Raw genomic sequence first — 19278 nt, 5'->3', positions numbered from 1 at the left:
TAAATAATAAATAAATATACTTCGACACAAATATGGTATACATCGCCATCTAGCCCCAAAATAAGCTCAGCTTGTGTTTTGGGTACTAAGATAGCTGTTGAATATTTTAAAGAATATAATACACATAAATACTTATAATATAGCGATAAACACCCAGACACTGAAAAACAATCATGTTTATCACAAAACCTTTTTTCAGTTGTGGGAATCGAACCCACGGCCTAGAACTCAGAAAGCAGGGTCGCTGCCCACTGCGCCAGTCGACCGTCGATCGCAGAAGATGCTAGTAGTGGAACAGAGAGAAAGGTTCAGCAGTGGACTGTAGGCTGATGATAATGATTATTAAAGAAATTATTATACGTTGTAAAGTCGACATATCTGTAGAAGTTCCGGTGTTGGAGTAAAACCTTGTTACAGCGAGTAATTTGTAGCATGCTAGCTGTTGCCCGCATCCTTTTCCCGCGTTTATTTTACAATTAAAAATCAAAAATTCAGTTGTTTGGTTGCTTAGTTGACGGCCGAGTGGCGCAGTGGGCAGCGACCCTGCTTTCTGAGTCCAAAGTCGTGGGTTCGATTCCCACAACTGGAAAATGTTTGTGTGATGAACATGAATGTTTTCCAGTGTCTGGGTGCTTATCAATATATTATTAGTATTTATGTGTATTATATTCATTAAAAAATATTCATCAGCTATCTCAGTAACCATAACACAAGCTTCGCTTACTTTGGGGCTAGATGGCGATGTGTGTATTGTCGTAGTATATTTATTTATTTATTTTATTATTTATTATTTAGTTAGGGCGTATAGGAAGGACAAACAAACACACTTTTTCATTTATGATATTAATATGGATGTAAATTTTGCTTTATAAAGACTCGTTTTATTATTATCCTACAGTTTCATCGTAGGCATAATTAATTATTACATTTTACGTCGATCCGCACCAAGAAATTTTTCGCGTTTCGTTTCTTTTTCAAATGCTTTTCTTGGCCTCTTACACTGGGTTCTTTCAATACCACCTCATATTGTCAATATTCCTTTTTAATAGGTCATTTTACAAATCTGACTTTCAGTTTTATTTTTTTTAAACTAACTTTAAGGCAAAGACAGTACGGCTGACACTGAATAAATGTGTTAATTTCATAAAAAATTAAAATAACAATGCCATCAAAAATAAGGGTCAAAGTAAAACGTTTTCGTATTTGAATAAGAAAAATATGTATCACGGCATAAAGTTTAGTAAAAAAGAGATGCTTGCGCAAATGTGGTAATAACTGTTGATCCCTTGAAATTGCGACGTGACGTAATTTATACGGCGGGTGTTACTACAGAATTGAATGCATACAAATCGGAATGCATAATTTACACTGAATTACTCGTCAACAGTGCCTAGTAGATCTACACTGGAAATTTATAATTAATATCATCTCTCATTCAAAATCTTCGAGTCGCGAAGCTGAATTATGGTCATAAATTAGTGACATCTGCATATCGTCTGCGAAAGGTGCAGAAGTCATTTGTGGGATTGAGTATACTATGATTCCTAAGGCAATTTTGGACCTACCAATGCATAAGTTTGAAGAATGCGTTAAAACACATTTATTACAGCGAGGTTATTATACAATTGATGAATTACTTAAAGACAAGGTTGCTTGATAGCATCCGGCTCCGCTTTCATCTCTCAAAAGATACAAAAATGAATTTTAAAATGAAAAATGAAAATTATTGATATTGGAAAAGAGCAACTGCTGAGTTTCTTGCGGGCTCCTTCTCGGTAGAATCTGCCTTCCGAACCGGTGGTAGAGTCACTACACACAGACAGACTTGACGTTTCAAAAGTGCTTATATGAGGCCTACTTGAAATAAATGAATTTTGAATTTTGAATGGGCAATGGTCGTGGCTTATAGATCGGAAAACCGTTGGGTCTCAAGGTTCTGGAATGGCGACCTTGCACCGGAAAATGCAGCGTTGGTCGACTACCACGAGCTTGACAGACGACATGAAGTGAGTTGGAAACAAGCGGCCCGAACCGCGGAATTTGGAACACTGTACAAAAGACCTATGTCTAGCAGTGGACGTTCATCGTTTGAAGTGATAATCCAGAATTTTCAGATGGCAGATTGAATTTGGTAGTTTCCTACTCTGACGACCTCCCTGGCGCAACGGTGAGCGCTGAGAGGTGGGAGGTCCCGGGTCTTATTCTCGGCAGGGGCGATTTGGGAATTCATATTTTCTGAGTTTTCTCTGGTCTGGTCTGGTGGGAGGCTTTGGCCGTGGCTAGTTTCCACCCTAAACACACGTGCCGCAAAGCGATGCAGTATTCCGTTACAATGTCGCGTAGAAACCGATTAGGGGTTTGACTACCATACTCCCTAACAGGTTAGCCAGCAACCGTCTTAGCTGCATCATCACTTACCGCCAGGTGAGATTGCAGTCAAGGGCTGACTTGTAGTAAAATAAAGAAAAAAAAACTCTTCCCTATAGATAAGGGTCATCGTCATATCAACCCATTACCAGCCCACTACAGGGTACGGGTCTCCTCCTACATTGAGGAGGGGTTAAGGCCGTAGTCCACCACGCTGGCGCAGTGCGGATTGTTGGTTTCACACACCTTTGAGAACATCATGGAGAACTCTCAGGTATGCAGGATTCCGATGTTTTCCTTCACCGTTGAAGCAAGTGATATTTTAATTGCTTAAAACGCACATAACTAACAAAAGTTAGAGGTGCATGAGTTTCGAACTCTCCCCCGAAAGTAAAGTCGAAGTCCTACCCACTAAACTATTACCGCTTCCCGAATTCTCTAAATATACTCGTACATTATGTCATGTAAGAAACCCCTAAATAAAGATTTTTATTAAAAAATGTTAGCAGTGGCTATCTGGTACTGCATAAAAAAGTGACGTTACTTAGCAGCTGGTGTCTCATCCACTCAAACGCTTGCTATTGATCTATAAAAAGTCTTAAACAATATTGGTACCTTGTAACACATGGACCCTTGCGACAGTCCTCATTGGTAGAGGCACTTCTAAGGCGCAGGTGTAGTTTCCAGCGTCCTCTACTTTCAGCAGAGCCACCTGTGAAATGAAATGTATTAGATAATTTTAACACTATGCGATCCGATATAAGACAAAAAAAATTGTATAGGGGCATTTTCATATGATATGCTTTTGAAATATGCTTTAATGCAGCGTCATGGCAACTATTAATGGTGTTAATTTTAAGACAAATATGTAGCGTCCAAACACGCGTAAGTAAGGTTCATACTTGCTATAAATAAACAAGGAAACTATTGAGAAAATGATATCAAGAAACAAAACAATTGTATGCTTTGATTGCATGCCACCTGCTTAGCACTGAAGAGTTTGTCCCAAAAATTTTCCAAGGAGTCATTACTGTTTTTCTGAATACCAGTGACAATACATAACACTGCGTTATTAATACATTTGTAAGAAAACCGATTCACAGTCTAGAGGAGTAGAATAAAACATTGCTGGTAAGTCAGTCTTCTTCTTCTTACTAAATTCTGAAAAAATGGCTTCAGGCCAGAGCACTTGATATGCATGTCGGCGGCAGAAATAATCTTAATATGGTAATACTTCCCCAGATGAGTATTGGATAGAAGCAGACTTAACAATTATTCATTCTAAAGTCAACATCTCCTGAGGATGCTCCGGTTTCGGAGCGAAACGTGCGTAGAGGGTATATTGCCGAAGATCTGTTTGGTGTGGAGTATAAGGATTGAAGAAATTAAAATTACACACACATATTCTCCTGCTTTTCGCGGAGTATAGCAAATTAAGCTTAATTTTGATAACATTCTAAAGTCAACATCTCCTGAGGATGCTCTGGTTGCGGAGCGAAACGTGCGTAACCCTCTAAGCACGTTTCGCTCCGAAATATTGCCGAATATCTGTTTTATGTGTAGTATAAAGATTAAAGAAATTATAAATTACACCACATAGATTCTCCTGCTTTTCGCGGAGTATAAGAAATTAAGCCTAATATTCACGATACTTCCCCGGACGAGCTGTGCGTAACATTTTTCTAGTTTTGTTCTATATATTGCCAACTTTTTAATATTATTTTATATATAATTTAAGTATTTGTTTTTTTTAATTTATTCCAAATGTATGTTTTGTTCGCGGTGCTAGATTTGTCAAGTTTATGTCACAGCCTGATGGATCTTAAAGCTTAAACTCTCATGTCTCTCTTAATCGTTTTTTCTCCTTCTAACTGACACTATGGTTTTTTATTCGCAAGTTGTGGCAGTCTTTAAGTGGATCTACAGTATTAGATTTATATGTTTTTTCATTTTTTGTTTAGTTTTATAAGAGTTGTAACCTGTTGATTGTCCATTAAATAAATAAATGTAATGTACGCATCATAAGTTCCATTTACGGAACTACATGAATATTTTTGACTTTGACTTTGACTTCGCCCAAAAAGCTCTGTTACTACTAGATTATAATAGGATTCAAGAAACTGTATTAAGTAAGATTTAAGTAGTGTAGCATCCGTTACATATCAGAGGTATCGTCGTATCGCAATCGTATCGCAATGTGGAAGCACTCCTCACAAATAATAAAGCAACCTCCGCCACTTCGTAAATAAAGCCGCTTAGTAATATTGCCAACGCGAAATATTGTCGCACTTAAACAAAAAAGGAAAAAGGAGCTTATATGAAAGAGCTTATTGTGAGTAAAAAAAATGTAGGTGTTCATATACAGCTCTTGACGTTACATTTTATGTTTTAGGGCGCTTACAATGGCAGTATCTATATACGAGTATGATTAATACGTGAAGCAGATACTTTGCACCCTTTTTTTACAAAAATTGCGCGGATGGAGGAGTGTGAAATTTATTATTTATTATAGTTTTTATAAAGGAGTGCATAGTGAGCATTTTTTTAATTATGGATAAAATTAAATCGATAAAGAAAAATTACACGTTCAACCATGTATTTTACACATATATACATAAATACCTGGTGATAAAATTCACCAGGTCTGCGTTTCTACACGGCCTTTCAAATTTTGAACATCGCCGTTATAGGTAATTTTAAGCTTACTGCACAACTTTAAAAGTGTGCGTTGTTCGACGATTCCCTTGGTGGTTTAATAACTGCCAATTGGATCAGAATCGTCATTTTGACCGGACCGGAGGCGATCGACGGGGTTTTTCTAGCTTAAGAGCTGATTAGTATGAAATCGATCGGTAGAGCAGTTTTTAAAATTTTTATTTTTGAGATTTCTCGGAATCTTTTAATCCGAATCGATCTCGAAATTGTAGAATATCTAAGTTTAGTGAAGCCCTTTCGAATGCCGCCAATCGCGATCCAATCGATCAAGCCGTTCAAAAGTTACGAGAGGTTTACATACATTGACGGCCGATTGGCGCAGTGGGCAGCGACCCTGCTTTCTGAGTCCAAGGCGGTGAGTTCGATTCCCACAACTGGAAAATGTTTGTGTGAAGAACATGAATGTTTTTCAGTTTCTGGGTGTTTATATGTATATTATAAGTATTTATGTATATTAATATTCATCTTAATTGAAAAAAATATTCATCAGTTATCTTAGTATCCATAACACTTTCTTTCTTTCTTCTACTTTCGGACAAGATGGCGGTGTGTGTACTGTTGTAGTATATTTATATTTATATTTTATACATCGTCTAATCCTTCCAAGCACTTTATCGGCAATAGAGTTATACAAATGTGGAATGCCTTGTCTGAAGATGTAGTGTTTACATGACGCTCTGTCAATGCTATGTGCACTTGTAATTGACTTACATATAAGTCCATGTTTTTAGTGTGCTATGTTTAAAAACGTGTAATATGTATGTTGTTAGTGCTCTTAATAAATAAATAAATAACTTAACGAATTGAATTTGAAGTTAAATAAATCAGACAATCTTTTATGTTATTAAATATTTACTTTCAGTCCTTTATATAAAAAACAGATTCACACACGAGAATGTGATGCTTATTCCATACTACCGTATTCGATGCTCTCCAAGTTGCTGAAGATAGAATGAAAAGGTATACAATCGTGAAGAGGAAAGTCATGGATGGAAGTAGTTAAGACCCTCTGACATGAGGAGCACGACTGAAGGAGAAATTAACCCTTAAAAAAATAGTTTTTTTGTAGTTTTATTTTTTATTTTCAGTTGCTGAGGCTAATAAAAAATATATTTGATTGATTAAATGCTACAAATTATGTTTAATAAATGAAATTGAGAACCCTGTAAATGTAACGCACACCGATGTCTGCTTTGTCTTAGATTAGGGAAACCGATAGTAACATATAATCTCTACACCTTGGTACCTTCCACCTTCGCCACGTAAGTAACGTATATATATCTTAGGATTTATTTTCTTTTTGAGATAAATAATCAAAAAAATAAATACTCTAACAAAGATTTGCCCCATTGGTCTACTGGTTACCATGTATGACTACAGATCAGGAGTTCCTAGGTTTGATTCCCGAGAGTGTCTGTGTAAGGAAACTCTTAACACCAGCACCGAAGTTTGTAAATTGTAGTTTTGTAACCCTTTATATGGAAAAGTACATTAAGCAGTAACTCTTTAGTTAAGGCTTCAAACTTTGCCTCTCTCCTATGAGCCAGGAAACCTTTGTCCAACAGTGAGACAATGGATGATGATGACAAAGATCTGGTTTGCCCTTACTGCGTCCATATATTCTCCTAACGGTACCAAATAAGCGTAGCTTGTGCTATGGGTACTTAGATGATTGATGAATATTTTTATGAATAAAATACTAATAATATACATATTAACACCCAGAGACTGAAAAACATTCATCACAGAAACATTTTCCAGTAGTGGGAATCGAACTTGGCCTTGGACTCAGAAAGCAGGGTCGCTGCCCACTGCGCCAATCGGCCGTCATAATAATCTGACGATAATCTTAGGTACCTATAAAACAAGCAATAACAAAGAATAAAATTAGCGATTTCATATGTAACGCTTTAATTCAGATGATACATAGTGAGCAATGTTGCTTTGAACATACATCTCACAAGTTAAGCGATGTCTAGCGTCAACATACATATCGCTATATCTTACTTCGTCTCGTTAGATTGGGTTTACCGCTAACCATGCATCGCTACTAACTGGCAATTCTGTAGTGCAAATAACGAAATTATTGACATTCTAAGTGACATTTTTTTTTAAAAACCATAGTTAGTTACCAAATTATGATATATACCTGTGGCAATTGTTTTTATTCGATGGAAGAATATTTAGTAACAAAGAAATATCTTCGTAAATGGTAGCTGCAATTTCTTTTTTTATATTTAGACGTTAACGACAGAATATAAATTTCAACTCAACATATTAATAAGAATTGCGGCTAAATATTTTAAATGAAAAGAAACTAATAAATTTTCTCACTAATTCGCATATATACAAATCTCTGTTTTTTATTTTGTATTGCAATTCGAGGAAGTATTCAAAAAAGTCCGAATGTAATAGTAGTTGTGTATTCTCTATAACCATACATTGGTGCCCATTCTTTTTTTTTTATACTACTACAGTGATGGTGTAAAATGGTAGCGGGCTAACCTGTTAGGGATTATTGTAGTCGTACCCCTAATAAATTTCTATGCGACATCGCCCCGTAACACTAAATCGCTTAGCGGCACGCCTTTGTCGGTAGGGTGGTAACTAGCCACGGCCAAAGCCTCCCACCAGACCAGATAAGAGAAAATTCAGAAATTATAAATACCCAAATTGCCCCCGCCGGAATCGAACCCGGGAACTCGTAATTAAATACACAGCGCTCGCCAGGGAGGTCACCAAACAAACATTCTGTTAACATGAATGTATCTCTTAACTAAATTCCATTGATAAGGCCATGAAGCTTGCTATATTATATAGCATTCGATCGGCGTTTTAATCGGTTGTCATAAGCTAAGTATATGCTTCCGAACGCTCCTAGGGATGAAGCTCTCACACCACTCGCACTTGACCGACTTTTTCGTACGGCTTTATTATACAAATAGTAAAACAAAATGTGCTCGAAGCGTAAGCGAGCGCGAAAAAGGAACACAATTTCGCTATCTCCAAACGACATAGGGATAAAAATCGCGCACCCCTCATTTCGTTTTCTAAATTGAATCGCTGAATATATAAGAGACATAACGGTATACAGTAGGTTTCACGTATAAGGAACACCTGGTAACTTCCAACTGTAGCCACTGCGTGAGACGGAGAAGCAAGCAGCAGAATTGTAATTTATATATATAAAAGCGAAATGCCGTTCACTGTCTGACTGACAGAATGACTGATCTTCAAGAATTTGTAGAAACTATAAGGCTTATAGACGAAAAAATAGTCGGCAGAACTCAAGTATTAGCTAAGATATTACAAAAATTCTTTCCAAAGGAGTTGAAACGAGGTTTAAAATATTGTTTTGGAGTATTATGTTTTTCAGTGTAGCTATTTTAAGATTAATTGGGTTATTGGGTAAAAATTATATCACCCAGTATTTGCATATCCCATTTTGGCTTGGCTAAATGATTTATTTAGAGTGCTATAAAAGTATTTTACGAAAATAAGGCCATTACATAAACTATTGAACTTTTCTTAAGGAAATTACGCAATTAGGACCGGTATTGGCCTAAAAATGCCGAGACAAAGTTACGGGCAACTACTTTAAAAAATAAGGTGGACACTACCGCAGTGTACGTAAGTAAACATGGTATTCAATTAATCAGATACATTTGCAGCACTCTTTTTACTTCGAACGACTTATAGTTTCAGTGGATTGTAAAAATGTACAATAACCGGAGATGATCTAATATCTACTTTGCGTTATCGCTGAGTTACTAGAAGTGTAACTGAAGAAGGGTGGTGCGGGGTTTTTTGTACGTAATGAATCTTTATTTCCCCGACTTTGCAGAGAGACTGATAAGAAAATATGGCTATTACTTTTGTCAGCCTTTACATATACCGTTGAGTTTTTGACGCTGTCTTATTTTATTTGGTAAGGAGTTTCGGTCAATAAAATTTTTTATAACGTGTTTTGCTACAAGTAAATTCCTTTCTTTTTAAATATTTGTGACCAGATTTATTAAATGTGCGTGTGGCAAAAGAATTGGAGATTTGCAAGCTCAATCCTCAATTTGAAGTGAGGATAAGTATTTGCCATGTGGGTAAGTAGAGAATAATTTTAAACATAATTAGCACCCATAACACAAGCTACGCTTACTTTAGGGCTAGATGGCGGTGTGTGTATTGTCGTTGTATATTTATTTATTTATTTGATATACATACTAATTCAATTCCGGAGAAAATATCATCAGGAAACTCGAAATTGACGCGAGGATTGAAAAAGGCTTTAACCAGGTTGCTCTTGTAATAATTTTAAATTACATTGTGAGATGGTGATAACAAAAAACACCCGGCTAAGTTAGTTTTGGGCTTCTTCTTAGACCAGAACGCGTTTGCAACCCTCGTAGCTTTAGTTTTAAGTTTACGAATATGATTATCGCCATCATATCACTACCATGTAATTCTAATGTAATGTACGCATTAAAAGTGCCACATATGGACCTCTTTCTTATAAAACGATTTGTATTATCGCTCGCCTAACTTTTTCTTTAACCACCCGCAAAAATTTTTACTTTTCAATAATATGGTACATTTTTAAAGCACTTTGAGATTTTGTATCTACTTTTTTAAAAATATTATTGTATTCTCAATGTAAGTGAACTATTGCGTTCTTTTTTAAAAAAAAAACCCTACTTAGTTAGTTGTGGGCTTCTTCTTAGACCAGGACGCGTATGGAACCCTGGTAGCTTTAGTTTTAAGTTTACGAATATGGTTATCGCCATCATCTCACTACCGTGTAATTCTAATGTAATGTACGCATCAAAAGTGCCACCTATGGGCCTACATGAATAAAGATATTTTTGACTTTGACTTTGACTAATGTCCCTTTTATTACTACTAGATATTGCTCGTTATTATACCCATCCCATTCATTCGTTACCGTAAAACTAAAGGTAAGTAGGCACCGTCTTCATTCAAGAGAAAGTCAACAAAAAAATCAATCGGGTATTATGTCACTAAAGTTAGAGAATCCAGCGTGATATATACTGAATTTATGTTTAAATGCAGTGCAAATTCATACTAACGTTCTACAACTATTCGAATTTCGGCGAACACTACAAACTCTATTTTGCATAATACCATCCCAAGTCCCTGTTCTCTAGAACATCGGAGTTAGAAGCAAATCCTTAGAGCAGGTATAGGACGGTATATTGATATGGAGTTACCGAAATGTCGAGGGTTTAAATTCAAATTTGGAATATCCTTTGACCTGTCATGTTATGTAAATATACGAACTAAGGTGTGTTCATTATTCTACCAAGACATTCCATTAATTGGGGCAAGCCACATCTGATGCGGGTATATAGACCTCAGATTATTAACAGGGGTTAGTATTAACGACCGCTAACGACAGCTCTAAGGAAACGAAAAAAGAATTTTTATTCCATAATGATAATATCCAGCTATGTCTTGCATCAATTATATCACCATTATAGCGCTCAAAAGGTTATGTTTGCCTAGTATTTCTTCCAATAAAAAAATATGATTAAATCAACCTTTATATGGAATATGGAATACTTTTCCCATTCTATTTATATGGAATCCAGAACAGAATACCAAAAGCTGTGGCATAGAAGGCGGGACATTTCATGACACGGGGAAAAGTAAAATGCCATCAAAGCTAGCTCAATCAGAGCGATAACGTTTTACAGCCCATTGTTACGCTGACAAAGATACGTCTGCTGGTTGAATCGTTAATCAAATCCAGATCCTAAAAGACATAAAAGTAACGTTCCGTGGAACGCAGGTAAAACTCGATTTTATTCGTTCCTATCTATCTTCGCTATCCAATGATAATTAAGCTTTCTTAGGCTCTTATTTTTTTAATATCTCGGTCACATTATCACGAGCCACCTAGAAGACGATGAGGATATTGAACAAGAACGCAGGGCGTTGGCCGCAAGGGGCAATATGCTTGCCCGCAAATTCACGCGATGCACAGCAGACGTGAATATTACTTTATTTAATGCGTTCTGTGAATTCTTCTACACCGGTGGACCTTGGATGACTTATACGCGCCTGGCTTACAATGCCATGGGTGTTCAATGTGCCTTTAGAATGCTGTTGAGGCTGACGTGGCACTGTAGTGCCTCTTAAATGTTCGCAGACGCAGCAACAAATGATGCGTATCAAAGCAGCCTCTCTCCTACAGCTTTTACGTACAAGCGACAACGGAATTCTTAAGGTATTTATGCCAGATACGACTGCCCTATATTGTGCCACTGTGTGAGAGTAACAATCGGACGAGTGTAGTTGTTTATTTTTTTATTATTCAAACGAATCAATACTAACTTAGTGGTTAAGGTGAATTTGTTGTTGTATACTAACAATCTACGGATGGAAACGTCTGAAATAAATGATAACATGGGCAATTACTAGCGAGGTGATAAATTAAACTCGACCAATAAGCACGCAGGGAGTGATTTTAAGTTAACGTGTCTAGTTATCAACATTCATCATTATCAACCCTTTACCGGCACACTAGAAGACACGGAGCCTTTCTCGGAATAAGAAAGGTTTAGCCTTAATTAACCAAGCTGTCCTTTGGGAACATTTTGGGCTACTTTAAGGCATGCGGATTTTCTTGTGATCTTTTCCTTCGCCGTTAAAGCAAGTGATTAACACAATGTAGAATACATTGTAGAATACAATGTAGAATACATTGTGTTAAACGCACACAACTACGTAAAGAATCTGACGTGGGACTGGAATCAAACACATTCCTTCCGAAAGCGAGGCCGATTGTTAATCACTAGGCTATCCCCGTACCATGTTACGTTATAAGATTGCGATGCTTTTATGACGTTTATTTCAAAAGTACCTACAACAATTTACGTCAGTTAGAAACTTTTAGGCTTGTTTTAGCACAGCGACCAAAACTAGGCCACGAGCTATGACCAAACGCTACAGCGACTGAAGTAAAAAGGAAAAAAAAAAAAATCTCTTTTGCAACTCTTTGCTAAAGCAAAGGGACCTGTTGTCACAAAGGGAAAATCTATTCCGAGGCAAACAATCGCGTTTGACACCTACATTTTTGGTTGCATAGTCTCGGAAAATAGTTTTCACAAAGTTTCACTGTATGAAAGCTGACATCAGTGTGTTAAGCTTCGTATACATTGGAGGCAACTGAAAAGACACTGCCCGTACTGCCAAAAGAAAAATTCGTTGAATGGCTTAGACGTGCATTTGGTGCAGTTGGATGTGACTCATCAGGACTCAAAATGGAGACCCTCAAAAATACGCGTTTAATAGCATCGCATTTTTGGTTGTCACTAGATCGCGTCACCTCATCTTATCCCACTATGTGTTTTGACTTTCTGCCTCAGGAAAAGCAGCCAAACTATGCGACAGGTCGAGTAGGCATTAAGTCCAATATGCTTTACCTGAGCTGCCTCTCAAATGTAAACAAGGCTTAACACATAAGCAATGTGTTGTATTTTGTAATAGCTTTCATCACATCAACCCATTACCGGCCAACTACAGGGCACAAGTCTCTTCCGACAATAAAAAGGGGTTAAGGCCATAAGCCCACCACGCTGGTCCAGTGCAGATTGTTAGACTCCACACACCTTTCAGAACATTATGTAGAACTCTCAGGCATGCAGGTTTTCTCACGATGTTTTCTTTCACCGTCGAAGCATGTGATATTTTCATTATTTAAGTGCTAATGTATTAATTGAAATGCACGGACACGCATTTCAGGTGGGAATTTGTAAGAATCCCACTTCTGAAACCATGTTTCGTTTTTAATATGATTGTTTTGGATTTCTTTTATTAACACTGTGAGAACTTGGAACAGCAGAAGGGTATTGATAACGGATGAGGAGACAAACGTATGGATGACGATTAACTTTTTTATGTAACAGCGATGTTGTATTGACGGGCGATTGGCGCAGCGGGTGATACTGCTTTCTGCATCCAAAGCTGTGGGTTTGATTCCCACTTGCTTCACTTTCCCACATTTTTAATCGTTCATTTGTGAATGATGTCTCTATTTACCTCCGACAAGGTTGTCGGAGTCCTTTCTTAACGACTTGATTTTCATACATTTCTGAACATATTACAATGTTATATTTGCTACTTTAGTAAAATAGTTCTACGTTAATCGATTTTCGGATAGACTCTTGCCGATAACCTCCTGAGGGATTGCTACGGCGTCACCGGAGTGGGGCGAGCGCGAAAGCTCGCCATGAGAAGAGCCCCAGGACTCGACGACATCGGTTGGTGCTACATTTTAGTATTAGTATAATTAAATTAAATAAGCGGGCAGTCCGTGTGGCACCTTGGCCAACGAATTAGTTTGGCCATCCAAAGGGGCAATGCTGCCAGCATCTTGGAACTGTGCCTCGCTGCGGTGGTTTCGAGGACGTTTTAGATTTTATTTAGTTTTAAATAGTTTATTTTAGGTCATATTTATACAACAATTATTTTAAGAATAAATAAATTATTTTATAAGTTGAAAAAAAATAAAAATTTAATAACAATTTTTTTTTTAAATAATAGGCCCCCCTCATTAAGGTAGAGAGGCTTTGAAGCGTACTGAAAAAGAGTTGAATTTATAAACAAACTGGTATTAAAGGAAAAAGAGTACGAAGAGTACGTACGGGAAAATATTTAACTTAGCACTTACACTTTAGCCCGCAAATATATGACGGCAATTCGGAACGAGCGGGCGGCTAAATTATATAGCCCAGGGTGTAGGGGTGTGTCGTTAGTGACAGCGGGCTTCTATAAGTTATATTCATGAACGAATTATTGCTATAAACTTGTACTTATAGGAGGAAAGTAGGAATATTGGATAGAAGCAGGTGCTACTTTGCGGAATTCCATGATATATTATGAAAATTAAGCTTAATTTGCTATACTCCGCGTAAAGCAGGATAATCTGTACGGTGTAATTTATAATTTATTTAATCCTTATACGCCACACCAAACAGATCTTATGATTTAACAATTATTCAATGTAAAGTCAACATCTCCTGAGGATGCTCCGGTTTCGTATTGAAAAGTGCGTAGAGGGTAAATTGCCGAAAATCTGTTTGGCGTGGAGTATAAGGCTTGAAGAAATTATAAATTACATTAATTATAGCAAATTAAGCTTAATACTCATAATGGAAAGTAGGAAATTATACTTGTTGGAATCACCTTTTAATAAAAAAAGTGTTACTTTTTTAATAGTAGTACAGCTTTTTGTGACAGAGCTGTCAATAAAGCTTATTATTATTTATTACAAATAACTAAAATATCTTCTTCCCATCTTTGTACTATCGCAACCATTTAGTACTGATATAACACAGTTATACTAAAGCATTCTTAACTCTCATTCGAGAATAAATTGTATACAGTTCTTGTTTCGCTGACTGTAATGTGTCTCGAGATTCTAAATGTCTCTTGTAAACGTGAATTTTCTTGAGAGCATGGTACTTACTTTATAATTTATAAGCTTAAAGTGAAGATATTGGTACTATTTAATTCGGTTGAATAGAGACCTTAAGTAAAATTAAAGATACCTTCGTGAAATTACGGTATTGATCTAAATGAAGAACAGTTTCACGACTACTGTCGCAGTGATGAGTGCTATCTTATGGTCCTAGTTTTGATTCCCAGTAGAGGCGAACTATGTCACAGCCATGAGCGTTGACTTTAAAGTGAGAGGTACATTTATGTTACACAAATCACAAAGTAACATTCCAACTCTAATTCTATTTGGACCACTCCAGTAGCAGCATTCAGCGTTCCCTGTTAGGTTATGTCTGTGAGGTATCATTCTTCGTTCCAAGTAACACCCCAAACAACCACTTATGTTACACCAATCGCGCCGTAACATTTTAACTCTAATTCTGTATATCAACTCCTGTCATAGCGTTGTCTGTTACACAAATCTTACAGTAACATTCTTACTCTTTTTCTATTTGGCAACTTCGAACAACACCACAAGCTAGACCTTAAGTTACGCCAATCACGTTGTAACATTCTAACTTGGATTCTGTATGACAAATCCTTTTATAGGAATGAGAGTTGTCTGTTAGGTAAGAAGTAACTCTCTCCGCTCCAAGTAGCACCACAACTAAGCATTTATGTTACACAAATCACGCAGTAACATTCTAACTATTATTCAATTTGGCAACTCCGGTTGCAACGTTGTCTGATAAGTGAGAGCCATTTTACGACTTCAAGCAACACCACAAGCTAGCTCTTAAGTTACACCAATCACGCCGTAACATTCTAACTCGAATTCTGTATGTCAAATCCTATAATAGGAATGAGAGTTGTCTGTTGGGTAAGAAATATATTTCTCCGCTGCAAGTAACACCACAAGCAAGCACTTATATAACACTAATCACGCAGTAACTTTCTAACTATCATCACCATATCAACCCATTACCGGCCCACCATAGGGCTCAGGTCTCCTCCCACAATGTGTAGGGGCTAAGGCCGTTGTCCACCACGCTGGCCCAGTGCGCATTAGTAGACTTTTGTGTCTGCTAGTCTGCTAATTTTCTCGTTGTTCTGGTTGTAAGCATGATATACTCTGGATGACTTAGTTCTGAATTGGTTGTAGATAGTTTGCAGTGAAGAAAATCTGCATCACGATTAATTTAAAACTTAGGGGTAGGTAATGTTAGAGATATAAATAGCCTTCCCTAAAGTTTTTTATAAATCATGCTGGAAATTATCTCAATTTTATATCGTCTGCATACCCTGTATGCAAGCCTCTGATAGTTTGTGCTAATGATTGCTTCTCAGAGAATGAATCTTCGCTATTTCCGGAACGGTATATAAATCACACTTGCCAAAAGAGGCCTACTGAAACCAAACGTAGCTGCCTACGGCGAAAAAGCTGCGAAAACGAAGCTTGACTACTCCAGTACCTCATAGAGCACCATAAACCTCAGGTCATGGTTAAAATAATTACTAACATTTTGAAACATTCCGTAAAGCTTGCCTACCCACCTGGACAGCAACAATGCTGCTTAGCGGCAGAAATAAGAAAAATAAGCATGGCTACTTAAAACTCATTCCGAGGGAATATATCTAACTTTCATAGTTAGGTCGCAATACTAGCTCTTGTGTTCTGAAATTTTATTAGATCGCAGTTAGTTACAAAAGTGTGTTACATTAGTACCGCAGTATGGATTATTTTTCAAATAAATAGCTTTATCTTCAAAGTTATTATACAATAGTAGCAGTACAATACTTTTTAATTCGTTTCAATCGGGTATTTGATTTCGATACCATCATGAATTTATTAAATTGAAGGACTACACCTAACCAATACCGTTCTTTTTACATTATTATAAAACAGATTGTTTTTAAAAGATTACAAAACTTGGAAATATCTTTTTCTGACGACCTCCCTGGCGCAACGGTGAGCGCGTGAGTTTAAGAAGTTTGGTAATTTTTAATAACTTCTCAATTTTCTCTGGTCTGGTCTGGTGTGCTTTGGCCGTGGCTAGTTACCACCCAACCGAAAAAGACATGCCGCTAAGCGATTTAGTGTCCGGTGAAATGTCGAGTAGAAACCGATTAGGACTTTGACTACCATACTCCCTAACAGTTTAGCCCACTACCATGTTAGACTGCAACATTACTTACTTACTACCAGGTGAGATTGCGGTCTAGGGCTAACTTTGTGTTAGTGGAATTAAAAAATATATATATCAAATTGAATGCATAATATAACGGGATACCTACGGGATGCCTTAAAAAAAACAAACGTAGACTAAATCGCGGCCAACAAGAACTTTTATATATTAATATTATTTTTAAAACTTTCAACTTTAAAACTATCAATGATTATTTTAGTATCCGAATCGGCCCCATTACGTTACTTGCACAAAGTAAGTATAAAGCTAAAATAAAATTTTACACGCCCTATGTAATAGAAATTGGGTACGTATAAAAATACACCCTGTTCCAATTAATTAAGTCTTAATGCCATCGAAGGCGGAATTAAAAGCAATTCCGCTAAAAATGTGGTTATAAAACTGGCTTACTTTTACTACGGGGCTACAACACAAAGTAAAAGAGCCAACGTCAAAATAATAACCTTCCACATAGCATGCTCTTATTGTTTTCGTGTATGCTTGGCTTTTAATGCTCTAGTGCTTCAATGGTTATAGGAAAACTAGAATCTCATTACAAAAAAACGAAATGTTTATGGAATTTCAACAGTGCCATTAAAGTTTGAAATGAAAAATGTATATATTAGACCAATGCAATAAGAATTCCATTTATACAGTAAACCCAGTAAAACACGAGTAGTTTATAGTATATATTAACAATTTTTCAAAATTATTTGAAATAAAATAAATACGAAGTTAAATTACAAAATTTAATCAAGTTTTGTTTTATGTTTGTTTTTTTTATAAATTAAAAAATCCAGTGCCAGTAACATTTAAAATGAATAATGCAAATATAATCTTACTACTAAAAGGATGCCACGAGGGCCACGTCCTGACACATGAGCAATACCAACTGTACCTACTGCTGAATTGGAAAATGTAATTTTATATTATAAAGATAAGATTTTATTTTTCTTCATTGGAAGGAAAAAATTAAACTTTAAATGTAACAAGTCAGATATTTAAAAAAAAAAACAACATAGAAAAATAATATATACATAGACTAGGATATGGCATGCAGACAAATAAATAATTAAAATCGTTATTATATAACTTATTAAAATTTAATTAGTGCTTGTATTGAGAATCAATTCGGGATCTTTTAAATAATATAATAAAAAAAATACATTCAAATATTTAGTATTGAAATCATAAAACTTAGTGAAATAGTCTATTAAAAATATTGTCTAATTGCTTCGGAACAAAGTGATGAGAAAAATTTTACAAAGTAAATTCTCTACATGAGCAGATTCTCATTTTCCAACTATTGTTCACTGTAGACACAATTCTTTAGAGAGAAATTTTCCTGCACATTTTCGTGGGTTTCTAATTTTCTTTCCTTGTAAGAGGAAACAAAGTTAGCATTGTCTCAGTGTGCTATTTTTCTTTTCAATCTTTGTGGGCTAAATGCGCTTTCATGCAGTAAGCATACTACATAACTTTGAAGTTTGTAGAGGATTTATGAAAATTGCAAATGCAATAACCATTTTCTGACGATTCTAACGATTCTATTCTATACAAAGTCTGATAAAATATGCTTGTTTCATGTAGCAGCTAACTAAGTCAATGGCTCAATGACGCCAAAGTTAAATATTTCTTTTTTCAAATAGACTCATAGATGGCACTTTTCGTTCGTACATTGCTATACGATACCCAAATTCGTAAACTTAAAACTAAAGCTGCCAGTGTAACCGGTAAACAGTGTAAACGCGCCTTGGTCTTGGAAGAAGCCCACAACAAACTTAGCCGGTTGTTTTTTTTTTAACTGCCATGTCACATTGTCATTTAAGACTGTTTAAGAAGCATCCATAGTTAGAAAGCATTCATATTTTGTTTTTCACTATTCCGCCCTGGGCCAAAGTGAATTACGGCCTTAACCCCTTCTCATTTTGGGAGGAGACCCGTGTACTGTAAAGGGCTGGTAATTGGTCGAAATGATAAAGCATTTGTATCGTTGACGTAGTCCTTAAAACTATAATAGGACTTTTCTATAAGCTTCCGTTTGATACAAACTTTAAACTTTTTAGGAGACATCTCCAAGATAACTGGTACTTTATTGCAATAGTATGAATATAGACAGATTTTTTTATTATCAAAATTAAGCTTAATTTGCTATACTCCGCGAAAAGCAGGAGAATCTGTGTGGTGTAATTTATAATTTCTTCAATCCTTATACCCCACACCAAACAGATCTTCGGCAATACACCCTCTACGCACGTTTCGCTCCGAAACCGGAGCATCATCAGGAGATGTTGACTTTACAATGAATAATTGTTAAGTAACAAGTATTGTTACTTAACAATTATTCATTGTAAAGTCAACATTACAAGTATTGTTACTTAACAATTATTCATTGTAAAGTCAACATCTCCTGATGATGCTCCGGTTTCGGAGCGAAACGTGCGTAGAGGGTGTATTGCCGAAGATCTGTTTGGTGTGGGGTATAAGGATTGAAGAAATTATAAATTACACCACACAGATTCTCCTGCTTTTCGCGGAGTATAGCAAATTAAGC

The 19278-nt window shown here is 36.3% G+C and overlaps 1 protein-coding gene across 1 annotated transcript in view; it reads right to left on the bottom strand.

Moving 5' to 3' along the window:
• The window catches only part of LOC120633804, a 61317-nt gene that overhangs the window by 7280 nt on the left and 34759 nt on the right, over positions 1-19278 (bottom strand). Inside the window, exon 7 of the mRNA XM_039904160.1 lies at positions 2983-3079. Within this exon, the coding sequence (XP_039760094.1) occupies positions 2983-3079 (97 nt within the window). The remainder of the gene's footprint in view (positions 1-2982; positions 3080-19278) is intronic.

Source organism: Pararge aegeria, chromosome 22 (assembly GCF_905163445.1).
Source record: "Pararge aegeria chromosome 22, ilParAegt1.1, whole genome shotgun sequence".
Lineage (NCBI taxonomy): Eukaryota > Metazoa > Arthropoda > Insecta > Lepidoptera > Nymphalidae > Pararge > Pararge aegeria.
This window is presented reverse-complemented; position numbering and strand designations above follow the sequence as displayed.